We start from the raw sequence: 23591 nt of genomic DNA, 5'->3' as shown, positions 1-23591 counted from the left end.
ATCTGTCTAAACACAGGCTCTGTTATGTGTGTGAACACCAGCACAGATAGTTTGTGAGTCAAATGCCAACACTGGCTTTGCGGTTGGATTTGCCTTGGCTGTGTCTGTATGACAGACCTGGATGTGCAGTCAGGACCAGAGGTCAGTGGAAAGATGACCCTGGTTAGTGTAATGCCCTAAATATGCTGTAAAGCATAATAGGGACAATGCTGGACAACAGCAGGACATCCATCAAAGGAGAACCAGTTGCAGCAGATTCTGTGTGTAAAGAGGCTGTAGAAGGTCAGTGAGGTCTGATTCAAGTCATGGATCTAACGTCAAGAGGATAATTTGCTTTCTGCCCAAAGGAAAGTGGATGGATGCATGATTTTTATTTGATTTTCCTTCTACATGCTTTCACAGAATGAACATATGAACAACGATCCATGATCTTTTCAAATCAAAAATTGGTGGGTATAGTCATGAGTTTGACATAAGAAAAATTACGAAATGAACAGAATAAGAATAAAAATACATTTACTATATAATAAAAGTTAATCTTGAATAGTTGTGGAAAGATTTGACTTATAATTTATAAATAAATTTACATGCACCCAACATTTATATTAAATCTCAGTCTGTAAGATATGTTGCAGTTTAAGGCAAAATTTATCAGTAAACTAGAGTTGACCTGCAAGTAAATAAGAGGACATACTAATTCACACAAAAATAATAAATCCTATATATCATAGTTACCAATGTATATGAAAATTATCTAAATAAACAACCCACCATTAAAACTCTAAACAACATGTACAGTATTAGTTTGTACAGTTTGTACAGTAGGGGAAATCTATGAAAAGCTGGGCTGCTTTTCAAAGTTTGCTGTCATAAGTTGACACAGTAGTGGCGCCATGGACAGAAGGTCAGAGTTTGACACTGCAGTCTGTTGTACTTTTAACATTAGCCAATAAGCAAGCATGTGCTTCCTCTGCACTGCTACATTCATGTCCTCCATCACATTCAAATAATTAAAACTGACGACTATTCACACTGAAGACTGAAACTTATACTGACAAGCAACCATGAAACACAAGGTTAGGATCCAGGCACACACACAAAAAAAACAACATAGTTCATACATTTTTTAATTTGCTCAAAACTCAATATCACTTAATAGGCTACTTCTTCTGCAATGACAAACCTAATCCTTTCTGAATGTGATTTCTGTTGCATCCTTTTGCCTTTATTGGAGAACTGATGGTATAGAGACAGACAGACAGGACACAAGGAGAGAAAGGAGTGCAACAGAGGTTGTCAGCTGAAAGCAAACAAGTGATGTAGCAGTTATGAGGTTTATGTCTGAACCATTCAGCTACCAAGACGTCTATGTTACATAATCTTTTACATGGACACTGGGGCACAGTCTTCAGAATAATGGGACTCCATTCAGGATGATGTAAACACCACATGTTTCATGGAGGATATGTCCCTTAGTTAGGTTTTGTTGCTAGGCTATATGTAGTGGCCGTGGTAATTATGGCAGGAGCAAATGGAGAAGTGTGGAGTGTGTCAACATCAGTCAACATCAGGAGGAGGCTGGGGTGGATGGATGGGTCAACAAAACACAGGATTTTGTCATAGCAGAGCGGTGTTCCATTCCCATGTGAAATGGCAGCTGATGTTGTTTATATTATCCATGACCATTCATTATTATTGCAACCATGACAACAAAGGTAGGTCCGCCACTCTGAGGAAGTACTTATTTTCACCCAAATCACCATCATTTCCTAAACCTAACCAATTCATGACCGTTTTTATAATAACCATGGCAACAAAGGTAGGTCCGCCACTCTCGGTGTAGTCCGCGTGTTTATCATTGTAACAATAACAACCAGGGTTGGGTACACCTGCTGCTGTAGGGGTGCTATTTGAGGAGACACTAGTATGGGTCATAACAGAGGGTTGTTGGTTGCTCAGGTTGGAGGATTGGTTGAGTTTCAGATGCTCCTCAAGCATATGGAAGCTTTAGATGATATAATAATACAGTCTGCTGGTCACTAAGCAGTAGGGCGTTCCTCCACCTCGCCATACCGAAGATTATTCTTTTTCTGCTGGCTGCTGCTGCCCACTCTCAGGTGCCTTCTTAAGCCAGTCCTTCTCCACATACGCTCTCACTTCCCCCACTGTGCACCTCTTGCCTGCATCCAAAGCCAGGAGCTTACCAAACATCTCCATGGCTTCTGGAGTGAACCTTTTCCACAGAGGAGGAATGTCGTCCTCAGTGTCAGGCCTCTCCTCCATTCTGCACCAGTCAGCAAACTCCTGGTAGAAGTCGTCTGAGTCCATGCAGCACTCCCAGGGGAAGTAGCCCGTGAGGATGCAGAAGATAACCACTCCGAAGGCCCAGGTGTCAAGGCTTGGCTCCACGCTAAGTGGAGGAGCAGTCACCTCTTTTTGGCCCTCCTGCAGTACAACGCCACACAGCTCCGGGGCCATGTAGGGCAAGGTACCTGTGATGAATCGTATCAGGGTGCCTCTCTTCTGGGCCAGGCCAAAGTCTGCCAGCTTGACCTGGCAGCAATGACTGTCCAGCAGGAGAATGTTTTCAGGCTTAACATCACGATGGACCAGGCCATGGCTGTGGATGAACTCCAAAGCACTCGCGATCTGGAGGACACAACGTTTCACTGAGGACTCTGGAATACCCACCTGAACAAATTAGAAGCATAGGACTTTTTGTGTCATTTTGCCAAGGCGCCAAAAGAAAAAGTGAAGACATAATCATCCCAAAGCACAGCATAAAGAAAGACTGTGAGCGTGTTATAATGCTGGCACGAGCACTTAGCTGTAGCCTCTTATGCACTTTGCACTCTCTATGACATGATCACACAGGCCTCTCATACAAATCTTATGGAGGAAAGACAATAGTTATCACTTTTTTACTTTTTATATGGTACTGGTTTGCACCTTCCCTGTTGTGTTCATGGTCAACAGTTTTCAGAAACATTCAGACATTTGAGATTAATACCAACCTGGTGTACAAGAAGAGCCAGCAGCGTCTTATTTGTCTCAGGAAAGTTTCACAATTTCAGGTTGACAGGACCTGATGTTCTTTTGAGTCTGCTCTCATGTTCTCTTTTATCTGCTGATTTCAATCTCTCAAGTTCAAACAGAAAAGTATACCAAATAAGGTGGTAAATATCTGTAGTAATTGCAGTAATGGCAATAAAATAACTGGTTCTGCACAGGAAAATCTGCAGGATCTTTACAACAAACAGGTACTTAAGAAAGCTGAATCCATCCTGTCAAATTGTTCCCACCCTTTACATTAACAGTTTCTGCCATCTGGTTCCCTCCTCAGACTCCCTTTAGTCAAAATAATTGATTTAAACACTTTTTTTTATAAACCTTGCCATCCCGCTCTCAAACCCTAGAAGGAAAAGTTGGATGTTGAGTTAACTTATTGTCTACTAACAAACTTTCTCTGCTGTTTTATTAACTTGTTGTCCTTTATCTTTTGGTGTTGGTGTTGTATTTATTATTCATGTTTTATTTATGTTTTTATGTGTGAATGTTTACTGTATTTGCTGAAAATGGACTGTATTGACAAGATCCTGAATGCAGTTTGTGGACAATACAGCTTGAAACTTACTGATGCTAGCTAACAAGTAAAAACATAATGTTTGTGTTTCCCTCATAGGGTTTGTGTTGAGAAACCTGTATTACAGACTGACAGTCACAGAGTGCCAAGGTCACATATGGGGCTATGCTATCTAAAGACATCCTCATAGACTCACCATTTCTGGTTTTGCCAGTGTTTGACTCACCTTTGGCTGGATGACAGCAAACAAGTCCCTCCCAATGACAAGCTCCTGGGCAAAGCAGTAGTGCTCATTAGACTGGAAGGCAATGCCAAAGAGGCCCACTATGCAGGGGTGGCAAGACAGGTGTAAGGAGATGCAGTACTCTCGCAGAAAGCCCTGCAGCTTAGTCGAGGCTTTGGGCATCACTTTCAAGGCCATGGGAGTCCCTGCAGACCATCCATACTTCACTTTAGATATTATTAGCACTGTTCATGCACACTTTGCTTGTCTTGTGAGAGAGCTGCATCTATGACCACTTCAGTGTTATTAGGCAGCTATTTGCTGCATAGTGTAATAATTATCCAACATACCATTAGACAAAAAGAATAGCTAAATGTCAACAGCCATTCAGATTAGCAGCAAAAGATTTCAAATTGATACATACATATAAATATGACATATTTTTCTTTAGTTATTCTCTGCCGTAAGAGATTAGAGTCATACCCCTGAAGCGATGTGTGACCAGCAGCACTTTGCCATATTTCCCTCTGCCGATCTCCTTGATGATGTTGAAGTGCTCCTGGATCTCCCGGTGACTGAGGCTCTGAGCCGTCAGCTCCATCAACTCATCGATCAGGCTGCCGTCAGCGAGGCCCAGCTCAATCATCTCTACCCACATGCGATCAGGAACACACACACACACACACACACACACACACAGACACACAAAAAATACTCCTTTAGGGGTGTGAATGCAGCTATTACACTTATTGAAATATACTGCACCACAAAAACAGCATTTCTGTATAGAATAACTTTTATAGCTAACAAGACAAGTCACTACTTTCAACTGTCATTCTTTTGCATTTATAAGAAATGACTCTAAATAAAAACTAAACTTTCAAAAGCTGTCAGTGGTTATGAACTTCAGCAACATCCCAACCCAAAGCTGCGAGTGCTTCTTCAGAATTGCTTTTTTGACTGTTGATAGCTTTGAGAAACGCCCTCCCCCAGCAAACTTTCTTAATATCAGATGGGGGAGCAGTGTGTGTGTGAGTTGTCTGAAAATGTGCTCTATGTTTCCCGTATTTAAATCTACCCCAGCTGTGTGATGATCGAGTGCTCACTCCACTGTTGAGTGCGCTCATTTGCAACAACAGCTGTTTTGATTTGTCGAAGGAAGGAAGGTTCCTAAATGAGGGAAATGTATCTAAAAAAAATTTATCTAAGTGGCAGCCATAATAGGAGCCAGTCAAATTCTCTAAATACTGAGGAAAGGAGCTCCTCCTTCAGCTTTGCTTTATGAAAGGTAAGGAGGGAAGTCTGTCCCACAGTTCCTTGCAGCAGCAACATTTAAAGTGAGGCACCACTGTAGTTTCACCACAGCAGACCTATGAAACAACAGAGCAACTATATGTTTGTGATATGATCTGAAATGTATGGAAATCTTTGCATGACTGGCTGAGCTCCAAATACATGGATACAGATTTATTCTCTTTCAAATGAAGTTAGGAGTCATCGTGAAGAACAAGCGGATTGAATTTCTTGTTCACAATATCATCATCATAACAAAATACTACTTACATAAATGTTGTTTCACAGAATCCCCCTACTGTGGAACGTACTAAAAATGTATTTTTTCTAATTAGCAAATGTATTAAATAGGGTTAAAGATGCCCTTGCTAAGAATCTCTATTAGTATAGAGAGTATAATATTTTCTATAATATTTCTAGAGTATAATATTTTCTGACCCCTTTGTTATTCGTTATTCGTAATTTTGTTGAATTTTTATTTTAATGGCTCAACTTTCCCTACTTGTAAATTTAATTCATGTTACAACATTTCAAGCCTGTTTGTTTTCTTTTTGTGGTTAGGAAAGGAGTATTTATCATCCATGTGTCACAAATATAGTTGTAGTTTTTTGGTTTTTTTTTTTAATCCCAGTCGGATTCTCTCAGCACCATGGTTGTCTTTTTTTAAATTCTCATTCACCTCTTTTCTTGATTGCATAACATTTTCAATTGAGGTCAAAGAGAAATTATTAGGAAAGGAGATTTTTCTTTCTTTTTTCTAACTTTTCAAACGCAGCCATTGTTTTGTTCTTTTTGAGCACAATCTGACTCTCTAAGCACAGCTACACTATAACATATCTATCCCTATACTATCAACAAAAGTTCAACAATATGTCTTGTTACGTTATAATTAACGTATGAAATTACACATGAAATGTACAGTATATGCAAATGCACTCCATATAAGGTACAGCTACAGCTATCAAGGCATTCTGACAGCTGTGTTTTCACTTTTTTTTTTTTTAATTTAATTCAAAAACTGTCTCACATTTTGCACTCTCCTCAGCACTTAAAAAACATGGTATAATTTGAATTTGAACAACTGATTGGTCTGTATGACCTGATATGTAATTTCTGAGTTAATTAGGTAATAAATTCTATATGTGCAAGTTTGTAAACTAAACTGTGTATGTAAAAGATAAACAATTTTAAAAAAGTTTATTAAATTTCTTATCCATGTAAGAAAATGTCATTCCTTACGTATCTGTGACTTAATGTCATTTAAAAGGTTTGGCGACAAGCTACTACAGCTTATTTCCTCAGGCCGTCTCTCCTCTGACCTGTGTATATCCCTGGCCTTGTTTAACTCATTGTCCCCTACTATTTTAAATTATTATTTATTTTGCTTGCAGAGGTGAAATATGCACATTTTCATAGTTCAAGTTTATAGTTTCAAGTTTATGTTTGTGTGTATTTACACATATTGCTGGTTTATATGACACATAAAACCTTGAATCCTTAAATTCTTGAATAATAAGAATAACACCAAATTGTATAGAGATGTTGTATTTTAGGATATTTAATTATACATTTAGAACAGTGGTAATTTGTACATAATTTATAACTTCACATTAACCATGATTAGATATTGATCACTTTCAGGTCTTACCTTTTCTGTTGTCTGTTTCCAATGCAGTTACTGGAGTATGAAAAGAGGCAAACTAAACACACAAAATGACACACACACACACACAACTCATACACACTCACACTACCATGCTTACAGCTGACAATGTGCAGCTAATCAATATGTTGTAGAAGTGCAGGCTGAATGTTTGTCCTGTCCGTCCTCCACCTTCACTGATCAGCATGCAGAGTGGACCTGAGAGCTTCTCACTGCCCTGTATGAAACTCTGCTCTCAACTGCTGCGATGGGGACAGAGCCCACTTTGACAGCTGATTACAAACTGCCTCTGCAAAGGGCAGACACACACACACACACACACACACACAAACACACACACACACACACTGGCCTAGATAGATCAGCTACACACATTAATATGTACTGTAGGCATATGTAATCCATATGCACATGAAAAGTATCAACATGCAGTTTCACAGTTTCACAACAACTGTCTACTCATTCACATATTTCTGTATGTGGCAGCTTAGTTGTACTTGAGAGATTCCTGGGCCTGTCACCACTAATGTCCACATGTACACACACAAGTGCAGAGCTTGTGCCTTGAGCCCCACAACTTCCTTTCAGTGATCTCACTATTTCATGCAGCTGTATACAGTATTGCATGAAACTGCATAACAATTTTAGCTTTTTAACACAGATACCAAATCTACATTTTTCAGAATGTCAAGATTTATGAAGACTTTTGTGATTGTTATGCTGAATTAAATAAATAAAACTGAGTACTGTAGTGAAATACTGGTCACTATAAAATATATATATATATATATATATACTAACCCTTTTCATTGGTGCAATGTAATGTGCATTGACTCAAGTGCTTGATACAAACTTGTACTTGAGTGTTTCCATTTCATGCTACTTTACGCTTTTACTCCATTACAGTTCAGAGGAAAAACTGTGCTTCACTACATTTATTTTACAGCTGTACGCACTACTTTACAGATTAACTTTTGACATAGATTGTTATATATGAAACAACCCAAAACCATTTAACATAACAACTAACACTGTGCTGATGATACCACAGTAGTTTAACATGATTTCATATTCCATTCAAGACTTTTAATTGTTTTTGAGTGTATTGCTACTTTTACTCTGGTGAAATATCTGAAATCTTCCCCCACCACTGACCTTTTGCAGGGATTTGTTACCACTTCAAAACTCAGCAATGATATCTAGTAAGTAAATATATGGTCTAACACGTGGGACTGATGCTCTGATTACACATTGCTCTCAGTCCATACTAACAAAGACACACACAGATGAACACACACATCTTGCAAGGCCCCCACACTGTGGTCTAACTGTCAAGTATTAGAAAACACTCAAAAGACAAATTTTGCTGAGTGATCAGCATTTGCAAGAGGTTTACTATATATTACCAATAACTATGTACAACAATATTGTACATGGTTATTGCAACACTGGTGCCATCCCACAGTTGATTTGACACATGTACTGCAGAGTTATGATGTTGTGGGTTTATGTTTTCTTATCTGGAAGAAATAACAGTTTCTTTTAGCCACAACAACTTTAAGGATGGCAAGGATGACTCTGGTGATCCCTTGAGGTCATGTAATCACCAATGCTCTAACTTTTCAATTAGCACCATCATCACTTAAAAATGTCAACATATCCAGTAGAGCTGTTTACTTACCAGTCCAGAAGAAATGTGAGTTCAGCATCAAACTTCATTCCTCTACTTGCCAACAGCTGTCTCCAGAGGTGGAAAACAACGCCAACATTAATTCTTGTTTGTCTTTTCCTCTATGGAAGTTAGCATGCTAACCGGCAAGCCCCACCCCGTTTCGTTAGTTTCCCAAAGTGAGTGTAGCCTTTAATCAGTCCTGAAAACATAGCGTTGCTCACAGGGCGTATTATAATGCATTGCATTATAAAGACAGCTCTGGCTGAAGCTCTTGTCAAGCCATAAAAACCTCAACCTGCTCCCGGCAAGAAACCACGCAGAGAAAACTTACACATAGCCCCTTTAAAAGATAATTAGCAAATGCTTACATCCAGAACTAAGGTGAACATATACATTATACCTGCTAAATATCAGCATGTTAGCTTTGTCATTGAGAGCATGTTAGCATGCTGATGGTAGCAATAATCCCTGAAGCCTCACAGATCTCAATCAGTCTCAATCAGTCTCTGCTGCAAACAACTCAATTAAAGGACAAAATGATTGATGTGAAAGCATTGCAGATGAACAGTTTTCACCACAAGAGGCTCTGCTAATGTAACACTGATTATCTAACACTAACTGTTTACAGTATTTGGTGAATGTCGACATAAAGTAACATCAAATGCATGTTGGTTAGAGCTTTCCACTTCATAGTGGGAGGCTGAAACAGAGCCAGGACCAGCCCAGTGGGAGTCTTACCTTCGTGACCCTGAACTAGAAGCCATGAATGCACTCAAGCTGTGGCACACATACAAACAAATCCCCCGGGGTGTTGCCTACAACTCGGGCTAGACTAATGGGGTGTTGTTGTCTGCACCTGTGCCTAAACGTGTCTGAGTGTGTGTATGTGTGTTGGTCTGTGTTTCATTTACTGTTCACTCACTCAACACTGTGACCTCTGGTTGTTATTTTGGGGGCACCAAGTGTCCTTATGAGCAGAACTAACGGTACAAAGAAACAGATACTGTGGAGTATTGGCCTCTGCAGGACTGTGGTGGGTTAATAAGGTATAAGTCACTAAAATTTAGGACTGCTAGCTTTCCCTGAAAGCTAGAAAGCTCATTTTGTTTGAGATAAATTTAGATGTTTTTGGATGGCCCGTCCAACCCATACAGAAATGTCATATATGACATATATGTCCCTAGATGAAGACTGGTGTTGTCTTACATGCTTCCTATATTATTATCACATATATAGATCCTCTTGATATATGAAGACATAAGTTTCTAACCTATATGAAATATGTATGTTATACATATGTACATGAAAAACATCTATATGATGAATTTTTACATGGTATAACATGTTGTAACCAAATATGTTTATGATATATATACAATTTATAGATGCAAGTTTACTAAAACAACATATATATAAAATTATATGTGCTTATATATGTTTTTCTTATTAATTAATTAATTAATTTGAAGCATGTGTTTTGACATGATTTTGGGACGCTACTACAACATATACTGACACGCTTTGAGATGTATATATTTATGTAACATATATTTATAATATAAGCATACATACATATTTGTATGGACTGTAAATATATGTCAATATATAATATTATTCCAATTTCTAATAGGTTACATATATAATTTTTACAAATGTGCTTTTATTTTATATGTACATAGAAATTATAGGAAAGTGGTTGTTTTTTCAATTTTGAAATTAGCTCATTATTATCTACTTGAGACAAAGTTTAGATGGATCTATATAAAACGTACACTTTCTTTTTTTTCCCCCACATGCAAAAGCATCCTGTTGTGCTATGAACTGCAGTTCAGTAACGCTGTAGCAGCCCTCCCGAGTGCTCAATCAGGCTGCCATCTGTGATTAAAGTTACGTTGTGGAGCATGTTTTGAAGTTTGTGATCATCATGTTACGCTGTCACCACAGACATGGGGTCATGTCATATTTGGGATCTTTTACATCCCAGGATGGTGCAGAGTAGTCTTCAAGGCGCCAGACAGAGTCCATATCCCAACTTCCCATCCCATTACATTACCACTGCTGTCCTCATAGTCGCACAGGAACGGAATTACAGAGACATTCAGACCAACAAACCAGTTCCTTTGGCAAATGTTTTGAAATCAGTTTTAAGAAGATACACCATGCAATATAGTCTCAGCTATCAGTTCAGGAGTATCAGTGAAAAGAGTATGGTTATTTTCCACAATTAATATTAGAGAGGCATTCAAAATTTTCCTGTTTTTGACATGCAATGAAAATGAAACCACGATATCTATTCCAAACCAAACATGAGGGAGTATCAACTCCAGCTGATCATTGACCTCTCCTCCACATAGTGGAAAGTTCACCAGGAGCAATTTGGCTGGTGTTTTGAAAACCTTACATATCTGTTTTCTGCTGTCTTAGCTGAGTAGACCTCATGCCTAATTAATCAGTCATGATGTCTTAAACTTCATAGTGCCAATCATTCATGGGAAATCAGTTAAAATCAGAAACACACTGACATCTGGAAACTATGCCTGTTTGCCATCATATACAATACCAGTCTTAACTCTGTGTCCAGAGCAGAGATACAGTCAGACACATCTGACACATGACAAACTTGGCTTGGCCCAAAGTCTTGAAGCAAGCTGTTGTAAGCTCAGCTCCATCACCAGTGATAAAGCCACCTTGCCTGATGCAAGTCCTCCAACCTGAAAAACCATATGGGTTGTTTTTTTAACCCTCTGATACAACCCTCCCTGTCTCCTGAAATAGCATCCCTATGGCAGCAAGGTAACAGTTACATTACATTAATTTGCCGCTATAGTATACATTTTTACAGGAAGACAATCTCATATTACCCATTATCGTCCGAAGATATTTCAATCACAAACATAAATTTATCACAGCAAGAAACTGAAATTTACTGTAACGCTGTGTCACTGTGCTCTGATGGATATTATACTAATCTTTTTTCTGGTGGAAAGGACAAATGCAACAAACTCAGACTGACCACTACAGGAATTTCAGAGGGCAAAATGGCACTTTCCCACTCCACCACATTTAAGCAGTAATTACTACTAATTCCACAGGATTAAATATTTAAATGCTAATGACAAAACAGGTAGTGTACAGTGAGTTTATTAGAACATTTTTCCAGCAGACAGCTGTTGCTGCTGGAAACACATGATGAGAGCAGTGAGACTGAAGCAAAATAGGGAAGTTGCAAAAACCAAAAGAATGGCCTCACAAGAGAAGAAAAAACATCTTTAAAACTGAACCCTTTTCTTTAAATAAAGTATGTTCCCCAAAGCTATTTTACTTTTACTTTATCTGTTTTTTCCCCAGCTCTAAGTACAATAGACAGCCAGTGTTTTAGTGTTTAGAGACTGGATGACATATGACATTTAGTGCAAGACTTGAATGAGAAATTTAGTCCTGTGTGAAACTACATTAATATGTCATCATTTCCAAAAGCATCACTATTATCAAAGACTACATCTGACAGCTGTTCTGAACACTGGCCAGGCCATTAATGTGAGGTTGTGACTTCACTCTTTCGACATGCACAAATTGCCTGTACATGATGTTTTGGTTATTTGCTTAGTTTACAGACGCTTTCTTTTTATATGACTTAGAATGTGTGTTTAGGCACGGTCTGCAGGAGGGGTTTCACCAGTTTTACAAGAGTGAAATGCTTCACCCCACCGCACACTGAAATATAGACATGTTCAGACACACAGTGTAAGCAACTGCTGTGGAAGATTTATTAATCAGCTGTACAGTAATGATTCTGGGTATAAGCTTCCTGGTCGTGAGAAACTGCATCTCTGCAGTCCAACTCTTGGTGACAGATGGTTCATCTTGTACCATGTAATCACACCCACCCACACACACATACACACAGACACACAGACACACACACACACACACACACACACACACACACACACACACACACACATAGACACACACACACAAATGTGCACAAGGCATGCACAACATCCATGCACACATTCTTACATACATTTAAAATTCCCTGTTGCATTCTTCAGCTGCTGCTCTTAAGTTCTAAAGGTTCACAGTTATCACACTGAATGAAAATCTGCATAACCCTTGTTTTATTATTTTAAATATGTACTGGCAATCTGTTGATTTAGTATCTATAATTACAAAATGAATAGCCTTTAACAGCAGTGATTAGCAGCAGATGGTAAATGGTTTATAACACACAATAATGTAACTGTGAGCAGATTTATGGACAATTTAAGTGATTATTAATATATTTATCAATAATTATTGAAACCTCAATAAAATATTCATAACTGGTGAATAAACAGTTAAGTAATGATTAATAACTCATTAATAAACTGTATAAAATATATATAATTTATTTAAAGATACGTGATTACATACATTAATCCTCACAATGTGATATTGTATTAATTGGACATATCAAGCTTCAAAGTTCATTTTACAAAATATTCTTGATTCAAGGTTCACATACTTCCAGAGTGCACACACACACACACACACACACACACACACACTCACACACACACTCACATTTTACCCCCCACAAAAAACACAATTCTACACAAACTAACTTTTTATTAAACATCAGAACTTAGAGAACCACACAGACATAACAACACGTACAGTTATAATACCAAATATATATACAATCATAAATACAAAAAGTTGCAGGAATAAAAATGATTAATAATAAAATAAAATGCTAATAAACTAGTGAATGAAATTTCTAAATTGCACAAGTCCTTCACCACACAAATTGAAAACACACTTAAGAGAATCTAATTATTACAATATTGCACTTCATTAACACACTGTCAACCAAGAGTCAAGACTAAACCTCGGTGCGCAGATTTTTAATGATTTCACACAATTATTATGAATATGAATGAAATGTGCTTTATTTGGTAGCAATCTGTGGTGTGATTGACTTTAACCTACTAATTACATTAGTTGTGTGCTATTAGATGGATCCACACTCCAGTAGGGAGGTCCAGAGGTGAATCGACTGACTATATCATCCATATCAGTATCCGCCACAACATTCAACGTTTGGGAGGACCCCCATGTTGTCATAGCTTGTACCTCACCCAGCAAGTGCAAGCTAACAAGTTAAGCTAACTAGCTTCCACTTTCTGAACAGAGCTAGCCTAGCTTGCTAACATTAGCACTGAATGCCAATAGCAATATTACTTTTGGTTCAATTTGTTCAACACTGACGGAGTCATAGGCCAGAGTCATAAAGACAAGAAGAGGTCTAGCTAACCTTGATCACCTTATCTGTCTTCCAGTTAATAGAAATACTGGTTGCCTGGCACAGAGGCAGACATTTTAATGAAATCCACTTGTGAGCTACCACAAATTTCAAGGGACAAAACCTGTTCACCGTGACTGAAAGTGAGGGACTCATTCAGTGGTTTAGTTTATTAGGTACACAGTCATACAACAGTCCTGCAATAAATCCCACCTTAATGAAGGTAATAATAATAATCTAACCTTCAAAAACACATGAACTTCTCTGTAACACATAATATAATGCAATGTGCACCAACTTGATGACTGTAGTTTTATTGTGTGCCTACAAATTGGAGTCATAATAAACAGTAATTGGAGATCACTAAGTAGTGTATGTGTAATGTACTACAGAATACCTTTGATGAAATGTGTATGTATAGCACTCTGCTGGTCAGACAAGGAGAGGGGGGTCAGTGGGGCTTAATATAGAAAGGTTAGTAAGTGGATGGAGTGAAGGAATGGGGTTTACAGCAGTGCTAGTGTTGATAGAGTGGGTGAAGACAGGCTGCTAGGATATGGTTTCAGATTGACATGCCACTTCATGGTGAGAGCCTTCAGCCTAACAGTGTTGCGCCTCCAAACTCAGTTTTACCTGAACACCTCAGGCCTGAATTTCCAGTTCATCAGCTAATTTTGAAAACAAATGTCCAGAGTTTCTAGAGAGTCTTCTCTCTAGTGCTGCATCATTAGTTGATTTTTATTAATTTATTAATGATTACATAATTGCATTAATTATTTATTCAATATGTGATTATTTTCTGTTTCATAATTCATAATTAATATGCCTTTCTTTTAACCTGCTTTTATAAAGTTGAAGTAGTTTTCAGACTTAATCTTGAGCTCTGTCAACTTGCAATAGTCATTTTTCATTAATTGTAGACATTTTGAAGCAATTACTTTACATTAACCAATTTTAAAAAATAACATATTAATAACCCTCTCGTATAGACTGCCATGATAATGGAATAAAAAACCTTCCAGACCCTATTTTGCAACCCTGTATATAGAGGGCTCTGGCTGATATATGCCTCACTCAGTGCAAGACCTTTGGGACCTGCCTTCTTTGCAATGATGTACAGAGAGTCAGTAAGTCTCTTGGTCGTGGACTCACATATTTAGTCATGGATATGGCTGAAGTGAGGAAGTAGTTTGACATCTATATCATCCAAACATTTCTACAGGCAGAAGTAGGTGAGACAGAAGTAACAGCTGCAGATTCTGTGTGTATGTGTTCCTATGTATTGTATGTTACTGCAGATCTTACACAGAGATGGTAAATTAGTGTAAATTGCTTGTTTTCTTGCTGCTCCTGCCTCTTAACCCATCATATGCAGATTTAGTTTACACATACATCTGCACATGATGCGTGTAACATCATGACTGATCCCAGAACGGTAGAAGCTGAGTGAAGGACAGCTTGCCTAGCACACATTGGCTGTAGCTAATCACCAGCCAGAGATTTCCCTCAATGAGCAAACCACATTCGCCAAGCTCATGCCTTTGTCAAAGCGACACAGTCACACCCACAAAAATGACGGAAATGATAGGTACAACGGCTGAAAATCAAGCTAGTTTGCAAGGACAATACCCTGCTGACACCATAGGGGCAGTAAATTACGTGATGAATGCAAACTGGCATCAGATCCTGTATGGGATATAGAGCTGTTCTGAGATCAGATGTAAGGAGAGATATCACTTCAACTTCAGAATCATTGTAATTGATGTCTATTTTTAGCTTAAACTGGGCAAGCACTGATTGTTTTGCTTGCCCTGATGGCACACCACTGATATGTTTTGTTGACTAGTGGGGATAATATGATAGGCCAGCTGATAAAATTAGAAAATCAACTGAGTTTATATAGATTTATGGAGTGTGGTGTAGCTCTGACTTTTATCCAGGCTAGCAGCATGGCTCTGGGACAATATTGTTCTGTTGGTTTATCAGATGGTGGATCCAATACTTTGGTCCAGAAAATATTCCCAGAAAATATGTCAACAATTCTTGGGCATTCATGGACCCCAGAAGTTGAATCCTAATAACTTTGGTGGTTCCCACTTTTAATCTAGCACCACCATTTTCAACCATTCTTTGAAATATCTCAACATCTCCAGTGCCACCATGAGGTTGACATATTTAATTTTCAGTGAACAACTATTCAATAGGGGCGGTATGGTGGTGCAATGGTTAGCGCTCTTGCCTCACAGCAAGAAGGGTCTGGGTTTGCCCCCTGGGCCTGGGGCCTTTTTGTGTGGAGTTTGCATGTTCTCCCCGTGTCTGCATGGGTTCCCTCCGGGTACCCCGGCTTCCTCCCACAGTCCAAAGACATGCACCTTAGGTTGACTGGTGACTCTAAATTGCCCATAGGTGTGTGAGCGACCCGGTTTTGGATAATATAGTATAGAAACATTTATATAGTATAGAAAATTGATGGATGGAACTATTCAATAGATAACCATAAAATTTGGTACATACATTCATGATGCCCAGAGAATGAATCCTAATAACTCTGGTGATTCCTGACCCACCAGCAGATCAAGGTTTTCAATTATCCAATGAAATATCTCAACATCTACAAAACGGTTTGCCCAGCATTTTGTCCAGACACTCATGGTTCCCAGAGGATGAATCCTAACGACTTTGGTAATCCCCTGACTTTCCTCTAGCACCACTGTGGTTCATATTTGCGCTTTTGAGTGAAACTATAGGATGGATTGTCATGAAATTTGGTACATATGCTCATGTTCCCCTCAGGATGAACTAAAATCTTTGGTGATCCTTTTCATCAAGCGCCATCATCAGGTCAGCATTTAATTTGTCCCACCACCCTTCAGCTGTACTTTGTTTAGTGTTAATTAGCAATGGTTAGCATGCTTATACTCAGATGGTGCACATGATAAACATTTTACCTGTAAAACAGCATGTTAGCATTGTTACTGGGAACATTAGCATCAAGCTAGCATTGCAGCAGACATGTAGTTCTGTGACACTGCCTAGGTCAGTGATGGGTTTTGGTGCCTTAATGGCTCCTGCTCTACAATGGTATGTGCCTCTTCTAATCTTGGTACTTCTATGGCAAAACTTCTCCAAAAACCTGTGACAAATGACAAATTGAGCTGTGATAGCAGGACAGGTGGCCAGGGGGAGAAAGATGTGATGACTAGTAGGCTAAGTCCTGGTGGGTTTACAGAAGTTATGTTCAGGATGCATGTTTTATGACGCCATGTTCCTGCCAAGGCAAATATCAAACAATGGAATGAGGAGCAATGACCCACAGAGTCACACCAAGAGTCATGTTACAACATGAAGTGTCTCTCTTTCCTCTCTTCTTCCCACACTCCCTCCAACCTTTTTCCATGTGATGTATCCATAACATCAGCCTCACAATGCTTTTCTCTCAGGCCTACAGCAGGCTCTGCGGCTGGTGTTAATTGAGATAATTGTGTGGTATGAGGCTGAGCCACTGCTATGCCTGTTCAGTTATTCCTGTCATGGGGTAACAGGGTGGCACACAGATTCCGTAGAGATTTTACAGAGAGCAGAGCGTTGGAAATGTATCCCGGCACAGCACCAAGGCTTTAATCCCCAGAGGACTTCCAAGTTTCTGGATACAGTGTGTTATGTTTTGTCAACAACTGCTGTTATAGTGGACTTGTGTCTTGTCTAGTGCTGTTGATGTCTAAGAATAGCTCAATGGAAGCTGATATTCTTTCAAGTTAGCCGGTGGGAGTCATAGGTATGAGTGTGGCAATACACTGAGGGAAGTGACAATATAAGCAAAGGTCTCATCTCTCATAACAGTGTCCCATTTGACAAAGCAACCTCAACTCCGGTCCACTTGCTCGCTTAGGCTTGAGCTTTTAATCATGTACACAGTCTGTGTCAGTACATAGAGTTTTTTCAGTTGCCACAAAATTGTAGATGTTCAAACTTTCCATCACGCCTCCTCATAGCCTGGCTCCAAACCTCTGAATCACTGCCACATCTCTGACTTATTTAATGCATAACACAACAGTCTAAAAATCTGGAAAAATTTGTACAGCATACATTCATATGTAAATTGAATGAGAGAAACAAACCTATAACAAATATTCTATCCATCCTTTATATCCATGATATATATTCATGCAAATATAACTGTACTTAATCATATTTGAAACCCACATTTAAAGATTCCTTTAGTATAAACTTCTTCCTAATTTCTGTATAATGCAACAGAATTTTCTCTCTGATTCTTTAATGTGTGGGTCTGTTACCTGGTCAAAGACTTTCAAAACTTTAAATATCAGAGAAGGAAGAGGGCACAGCTCAATGTCACTCTGGTAAAAAGACAATAAAAAATACAATCAATCCCCCTAAATCCTCCATTTTTTAAAAGTAAACTCATAAAACAACCTTATCAAATCCACAGTCAGTGTTGTGTATTAGAAAACATGGAAATAACTCTTATGCTAGTGGTAGCAGTAATGCCAACTTCAGAAGCATGATCATTGCAGATCATAGTGGCCTGTCAAGAGTAAAAAACACTCACAAAAGTGGACCTTGAGTTGGGATTGTTTTGTCAAAACAATGAAACTACGTTAATTTTTTTTTTCTTTTACATTAATAACATTCACTTATCTCTTCAATAATTTTTCAAAATTCAACATCTTCGCAAGCTGCTTGAATTCATATTTTATATGCCTAATTCAAGCCAAACATTGAAATTCTGTCATGATGTGCACTTATGTAACCTGAGTAGACTAAATATTTATAGTAAGGGGCATCAGGTTTATGAGCTCTGGTAATGAACTGTAAAGAGCACTGACCTATGTCTTGATGACACGTTAAGGGTTTTGGAATGTAACGTGTTCCATGGCAGATTCCTCCCTTTATCTTCTTTGTTGAATGCGGCTGGATGGCACTGATGATATCTGAAGTTACACAACACTCTCCTGGAAACACACGCTCATGGCTGCATGATCCTACAACACAAAAAAGTCAAATACATTGCTGATTTATTTCGGGCCTAATATTAACTGCCCTCCATAGTTTGCTCCCCAAAGTCAGAGGCACTGTGACATAGAAATAAGTCAAATACTGCCATCTACTGACAGTAAAGACAAACACATTTTCTACATTCTGCTAAGAAGAAAACCCACATGCTTACTGGCCTTTTTGTCTATTTATATGAAAGCATTGTCCATTTCTTTGAGCCATGCAGTGATATTGTAGATAAACCTGTCACCATGTTTTGCAGGATCCTTGTCAAGCAGTCAGTGCTGCTATTCTGGCTCCGTCGAATGTGCTGAACACTGAGAGAAGAAACTTAATAGCTCACCCAAGACCTCAGTCAGGATTCTTCACGCTCTGCACACATTACCATCTCACCTTGTGAAACGGCCTGAATGTAATCTGAGCACTGATGTCACTCCTAAGGACTTTTTTTAGTACCCATTGCAACATCCATATTACGTAAATACAAAACATGGATACAATTGACAGTTAGCTCAAGTATATTAAGTATATGTGAATGCTTACATGTGGTTGAATATTTGTCCTGCGTATGATCAGATCTTCCATCACAGCTTGTTCCTTGTGAAGACTTTGTCACTCCCACCAGACTTCCTGAAGTGTTTCTGGCAGAAAGCCTTTGCTAATTAAAAAACATTTCTTGCCAAAAGAAAGGAAAGAACAGTAATGTTACACAGCTTTCCTATACACATTATATGTACCTTGAGTGTAAAATTAAAAATCACCGAGAAGAGAAGATGAATGCTTTTAGTTTAATTTAGGGTTAGTGGTGCACTTCAGCCTCTTGTGGCCAAAATGAGTATTACAAAAATAAACACTGAAATAACAATTTCCTCTCAGGGCAAGTGAAAAAAAATCAGCTATTTTCACAGATAGTTTGAGAAAAAAAAATTACAGTTGCTTTGGCTTGGTATTGGAGCTCCTGAGATAATCCTATTTACTGTGAGTTAGAAGAACCTAACACAGATCCTCGTCCTGCATCCAGAGCCCTGAACTGTTGCCAATATCTCTGATTCAACAAACTCTCCAAATTAAATGAAAGGCAATTCAGTCAGATAATCGAGCTATGTACCACTCTGGTTCTGTGCATCAGCATCAAATTTTCTCAAAATCACACTCTATGGAACCTCACAGAACATAAATACAAATATTAATGATTGTATCTATGATTGTAACTGATAAGCCTGTACAAACCTGTACAACCAAATGTACTACCATTCACCGAAGCACATGTCATTGTGAATGATGAGCATTGTGTTTATCTGTTTAATTTCCTATTAAAAAATGGAACATTTTAAAATTGGAAAGTTTTATTTAGTTTAGTAAAATTGTATTTTGTTGTATTAGTCTGTAATAAAGGAAGGAAGAAAATTCTTGAAACACATTTCATTGGATTAATCCAATCGCTCTCTCTCTCTCTCTCTCTCTCTCTCTCTCTCATACTAACTGAATATTTAACAATTTGAAGAATTTATCTATTTATTATTTAATAAATATCAAATAATAATGGCATATATTAACATTTATAATTATGACAATATTTTATATTTAATTTCCATTAGTTGACCTGAAGCAAGTACAGCCTTAGAGAACCAAATTAGCCTATGATAAGTGGTACTGTGGTCAAAGCTGCAGCATCTTGGCAGTGCAACAAATGTTACTATGTCCTTAAGAAGATGAGTCCAGCATCAGCTCTGTTTCCACCAGTCAGCGCCCTGGTGCTGATGCTGCTGACAGGGCTATGCTCAGCAGCAGCCACCCGTAAAAGATGCTCTGTTTGCTGGGCCAGGACTCACGCTTGGCTGGGAGACAGCAGGGGGGCCTGGGGTCACAGGCCCTGACTACTTACTAAACTGCTGTTCTGGGGCTGTGGTTAAGTGCGTGTGTGTGTGTGTGTGGGAGGCGCGGGGGGTGGGGGTGGGGGGGTGGGTGGGGGGGGGTGTACATGGATGGTGTCTTGGCTTGTATCCCTCCCTTTCACAATCCAGAGGAGATAGCCAACAAAGCAGAGAAATTGAACTGACAGGACCTGCTGCCCTGCCCCCATGGAGACTCTCTGTATCTCCCTCTCTCTCTCTCTCACACACACACACCAAACACACACACACACACACACACACACACACACACACACAAAATTTTATATTTGAGAGCTCGACTGATGTTTGGCTCTTTGACAGCCATCAACCCTCTTGTCTCTATGTACATCAGATTTACATACATTTACACAGGGCTCTACATGTTTCTACTCAGCCCCTATCAAATGAAATGTCAATAAAAACCCTATATATGTTCAGGTGATTCTTACACTGACATTAAATACACATAGATGTGCACTGTAGACATTAGGGTTAATGTGAAATTACATTAGTTGGACATTACTGAACATTAATATACGTCACATAGTTAAATCAGCATTGATCTATAACAATAATGACACCTTTTCTTATGTTTATCAGTGTAAAAATCAGTCCAAAAAGAGACAAAAAAGAAACAGATGTAATAATAAATTACAAAAACTGCATTATTGTTGCACAATGAGGGACATATGCAGGCAGTATTTGTTATGTCTGCCCAACAAGCCACAGTATTCCCTGTTTTGTGTTTACAGGCTGCTACAGATGTGTGGGATCCTGAGGGCAATGTCAGCATGTCAGCTTTGTTAACAGGCAGAGAGAGAGAGGTGAAGCTCTGAGTGACAGCTTTACACTGAGAAACACAGCAAGCACTGTCACCTCCACCACATGTCAGGTCTCCACCTCCACCAGGGCTTATGTGCAGGGAGGTCAGAGTGAGTTGTCATGCTGATGGGGATGGGGGCAGGGTAGTAGTATTTGTGCGCCCAAGTTGTGTGCATTTGTTTGCAGACCTACTGAATACCATAAAAACAGGAAGAGGAATGTTTTGTAAGCTTGGCTTCTACAGAAAGAGGAACTGTGTAGAGTTACTGGAAGGGGCTGCCTCTTTCCCACAAATATCTTCCTGTTTTTTGGGTTTTTTTCTCTGCTATTGTTATTAGCAAGTTCACTTTTCATGTAATAACAGAAGGGCGAGTTTTTGAAGTAAGGTCATGGCCCACGTGGGAATTAAATTCAGCACTGCATGTTTTTGTCAAGTAGAGTGAGTGTAAGCTGAGAGAAGTCTGACTAAAACATGTAGAGTGAAATTTCAGTGTAACATGTCTCTGTGTCTGTTTATTGTATATAATGCACAATAAATTATTGTTGCAAAGGCAAATTAACAACTGTGATCTCTGCCAAAGGGGAGTTTGCTACTGTTACTACAATTACTCTTATATTTATTTCAATATTTTAAGTTCATGGAATAAAAATAGTGCTCTGTTGTGTTTTTGGTGCCCAGACTTTTACATACAGCTGTATGTTTTTCAAGTAGAGCTGTATGTATTTTTCGTGCATATATATTTTGTATTGTGTAAAGGACAGGCCTGAAGAAGTCATATAATTTTCTTTTTGACACATTGCTGCTGTCCACTAAAAACGATGGATCTCCAAACTTGGATATTTTGATTATTTCTACTTCTATTTCTTCGGCAGGGAAAAAATATATTGTCACAAAGCTTAAAGCAGAACTGTTTGTCTAAGCTCATGAGAATATGACACACCAATAGAATGGTTTATTATTATTTCAACTTTAAGATCAGGATCAGTCAACCAGCAGTTGTTAATATCGAAACAAGAGACAATACAATACAATAAAGACGTATAGTTCATTAGACCATTTGGTTAGTAATATTGACACCAGCAGAGGGCACTCTGATATAAGTAAAAAGAACACTGCTCCCATTGGCATTCAGTGGGTCATCTGCTGACAATAATCTAATTTCCAGATAAAACATCTTCAGTATGGATTTATCTGCAGAATTCTCCCCTCTCCTCCGCGCTTATACTACATACTACATGTGTATATCTCTACAGACAAGAGCTCAGTGCTTTTATTTTGTGCAGGTGAAGGATTCTTGCATTGTTTTCCAGACTGAGCTGATTAAAGTATTAATATGTGCATTTATCATAAATGTGCCCCCAATAACGGCGTCCATGAAGTTTGCAAGCTTTCAATTTCAAGATTTGGAGGTGGCTGGCATAAAGCAGAATAGAAAGCAGACGTCCTTATCTCCTCCATCCAGAGGGCGGCATGGTCAATGCTCAGTCTCATCATGTGGCTCCTTCCTTCCTCTTTTAACTGAATAAAGTGTTTAGTTTCTAAGAATTCATTCTCAGCTTTCTCACTACAGTCTGAAAGCTTCTCACACACTTTTCTGACAAATTTTGACATGGTGACTTCTCAGTGTTTGTAGTTGTGAAATCAGCCTTAGACACTGTGGGTGTTTCACAGTGTACTGTCCATACTGTATTTGCACTGTGCATGAGGATGTGTTGTCCTCTTGGGCAGAGTGAGATGTAAGTACTATCTGCACAAGTAGCATTCTTCCATGTGTTTGCTATATGTGAGTATACAGAAAAATTTACACTGGAGAGATGCTCAGAAAGACAATGCATCTCTGTAGGCCAATCCTATGTGTTATAGACTAATCTGGTAGCTGATTTATGTGTTGATTTACGTGCTCTGCTCTCAAGCACCACGACCATTACTTCATATACAAAATGTAAAACACTAGAGGCAAAGCAGAAATTCGGACAGGAAACGTAGCACTGAGCTTGCGAGATGGCGATGGGATTGCAGCACAGCGTCGACCCTGTGTAACCAGATAAGTTAGCAGCCCCTGCTCCGTCCTGTCAGCGTGCTGCTCAGAATGCGATCAAAACATGAGGATTTAATAATAATGGAGGTTTAGGAAAG

At 38.8% G+C, this 23591-nt stretch overlaps 1 protein-coding gene across 2 annotated transcripts; it reads right to left on the bottom strand.

Annotated features, from left to right (window-relative positions):
- Positions 1-351: 351 nt before the first annotated feature.
- LOC139620233 (serine/threonine-protein kinase SBK1) lies at positions 352-20135 on the bottom strand. Of its 2 annotated transcripts, XM_071475563.1 has the most exons (5): positions 19281-20135; positions 18569-18724; positions 4290-4454; positions 3810-4012; positions 352-2691 (listed from the first exon to the last, which is right to left on the bottom strand). In XM_071475563.1, exons 3-5 carry the CDS (start codon positions 4450-4452, stop codon positions 2080-2082), a joined length of 978 nt encoding a protein of 325 aa, XP_071331664.1. In that variant the 5' UTR covers positions 4453-4454; positions 18569-18724; positions 19281-20135; the 3' UTR covers positions 352-2079. The 2 variants fall into 2 exon arrangements, with proteins under 2 accessions (XP_071331664.1, XP_071331663.1); XM_071475562.1 differs by lacking the exons at positions 18569-18724; positions 19281-20135 and adding an exon at positions 6748-9705.
- Between the last annotated feature and the right edge of the window lie 3456 nt (positions 20136-23591).

The sequence above is a fragment of the Trachinotus anak genome, unplaced genomic scaffold, assembly GCF_046630095.1.
Source record: "Trachinotus anak isolate AG129_WGS33_773 ecotype Australia unplaced genomic scaffold, CSIRO_AGI_Tana_v1 ptg000004l, whole genome shotgun sequence".
Taxonomy (NCBI): Eukaryota; Metazoa; Chordata; class Actinopteri; order Carangiformes; family Carangidae; genus Trachinotus; species Trachinotus anak.
Note: the sequence above shows the minus strand (reverse complement) of the source record. Positions and strands in the feature narration are given on the sequence as shown.

Bases quoted from the DNA above. Each gene is read 5' to 3' on its own strand.
- LOC139620233 (XM_071475563.1), bottom strand. From the start codon at position 4,452: ATGATTGAGCTGGGCCTCGCTGACGGCAGCCTGATCGATGAGTTGATG. The intron at 4,013-4,289 runs GTATGACTCTAA...GATGGTCTGCAG, and splicing joins GGTCACACATCGCTTCAGGG to GGACTCCCATGGCCTTGAAA. The intron at 2,692-3,809 runs GTGAGTCAAACA...TAATTTGTTCAG, and splicing joins TTGCTGTCATCCAGCCAAAG to GTGGGTATTCCAGAGTCCTC.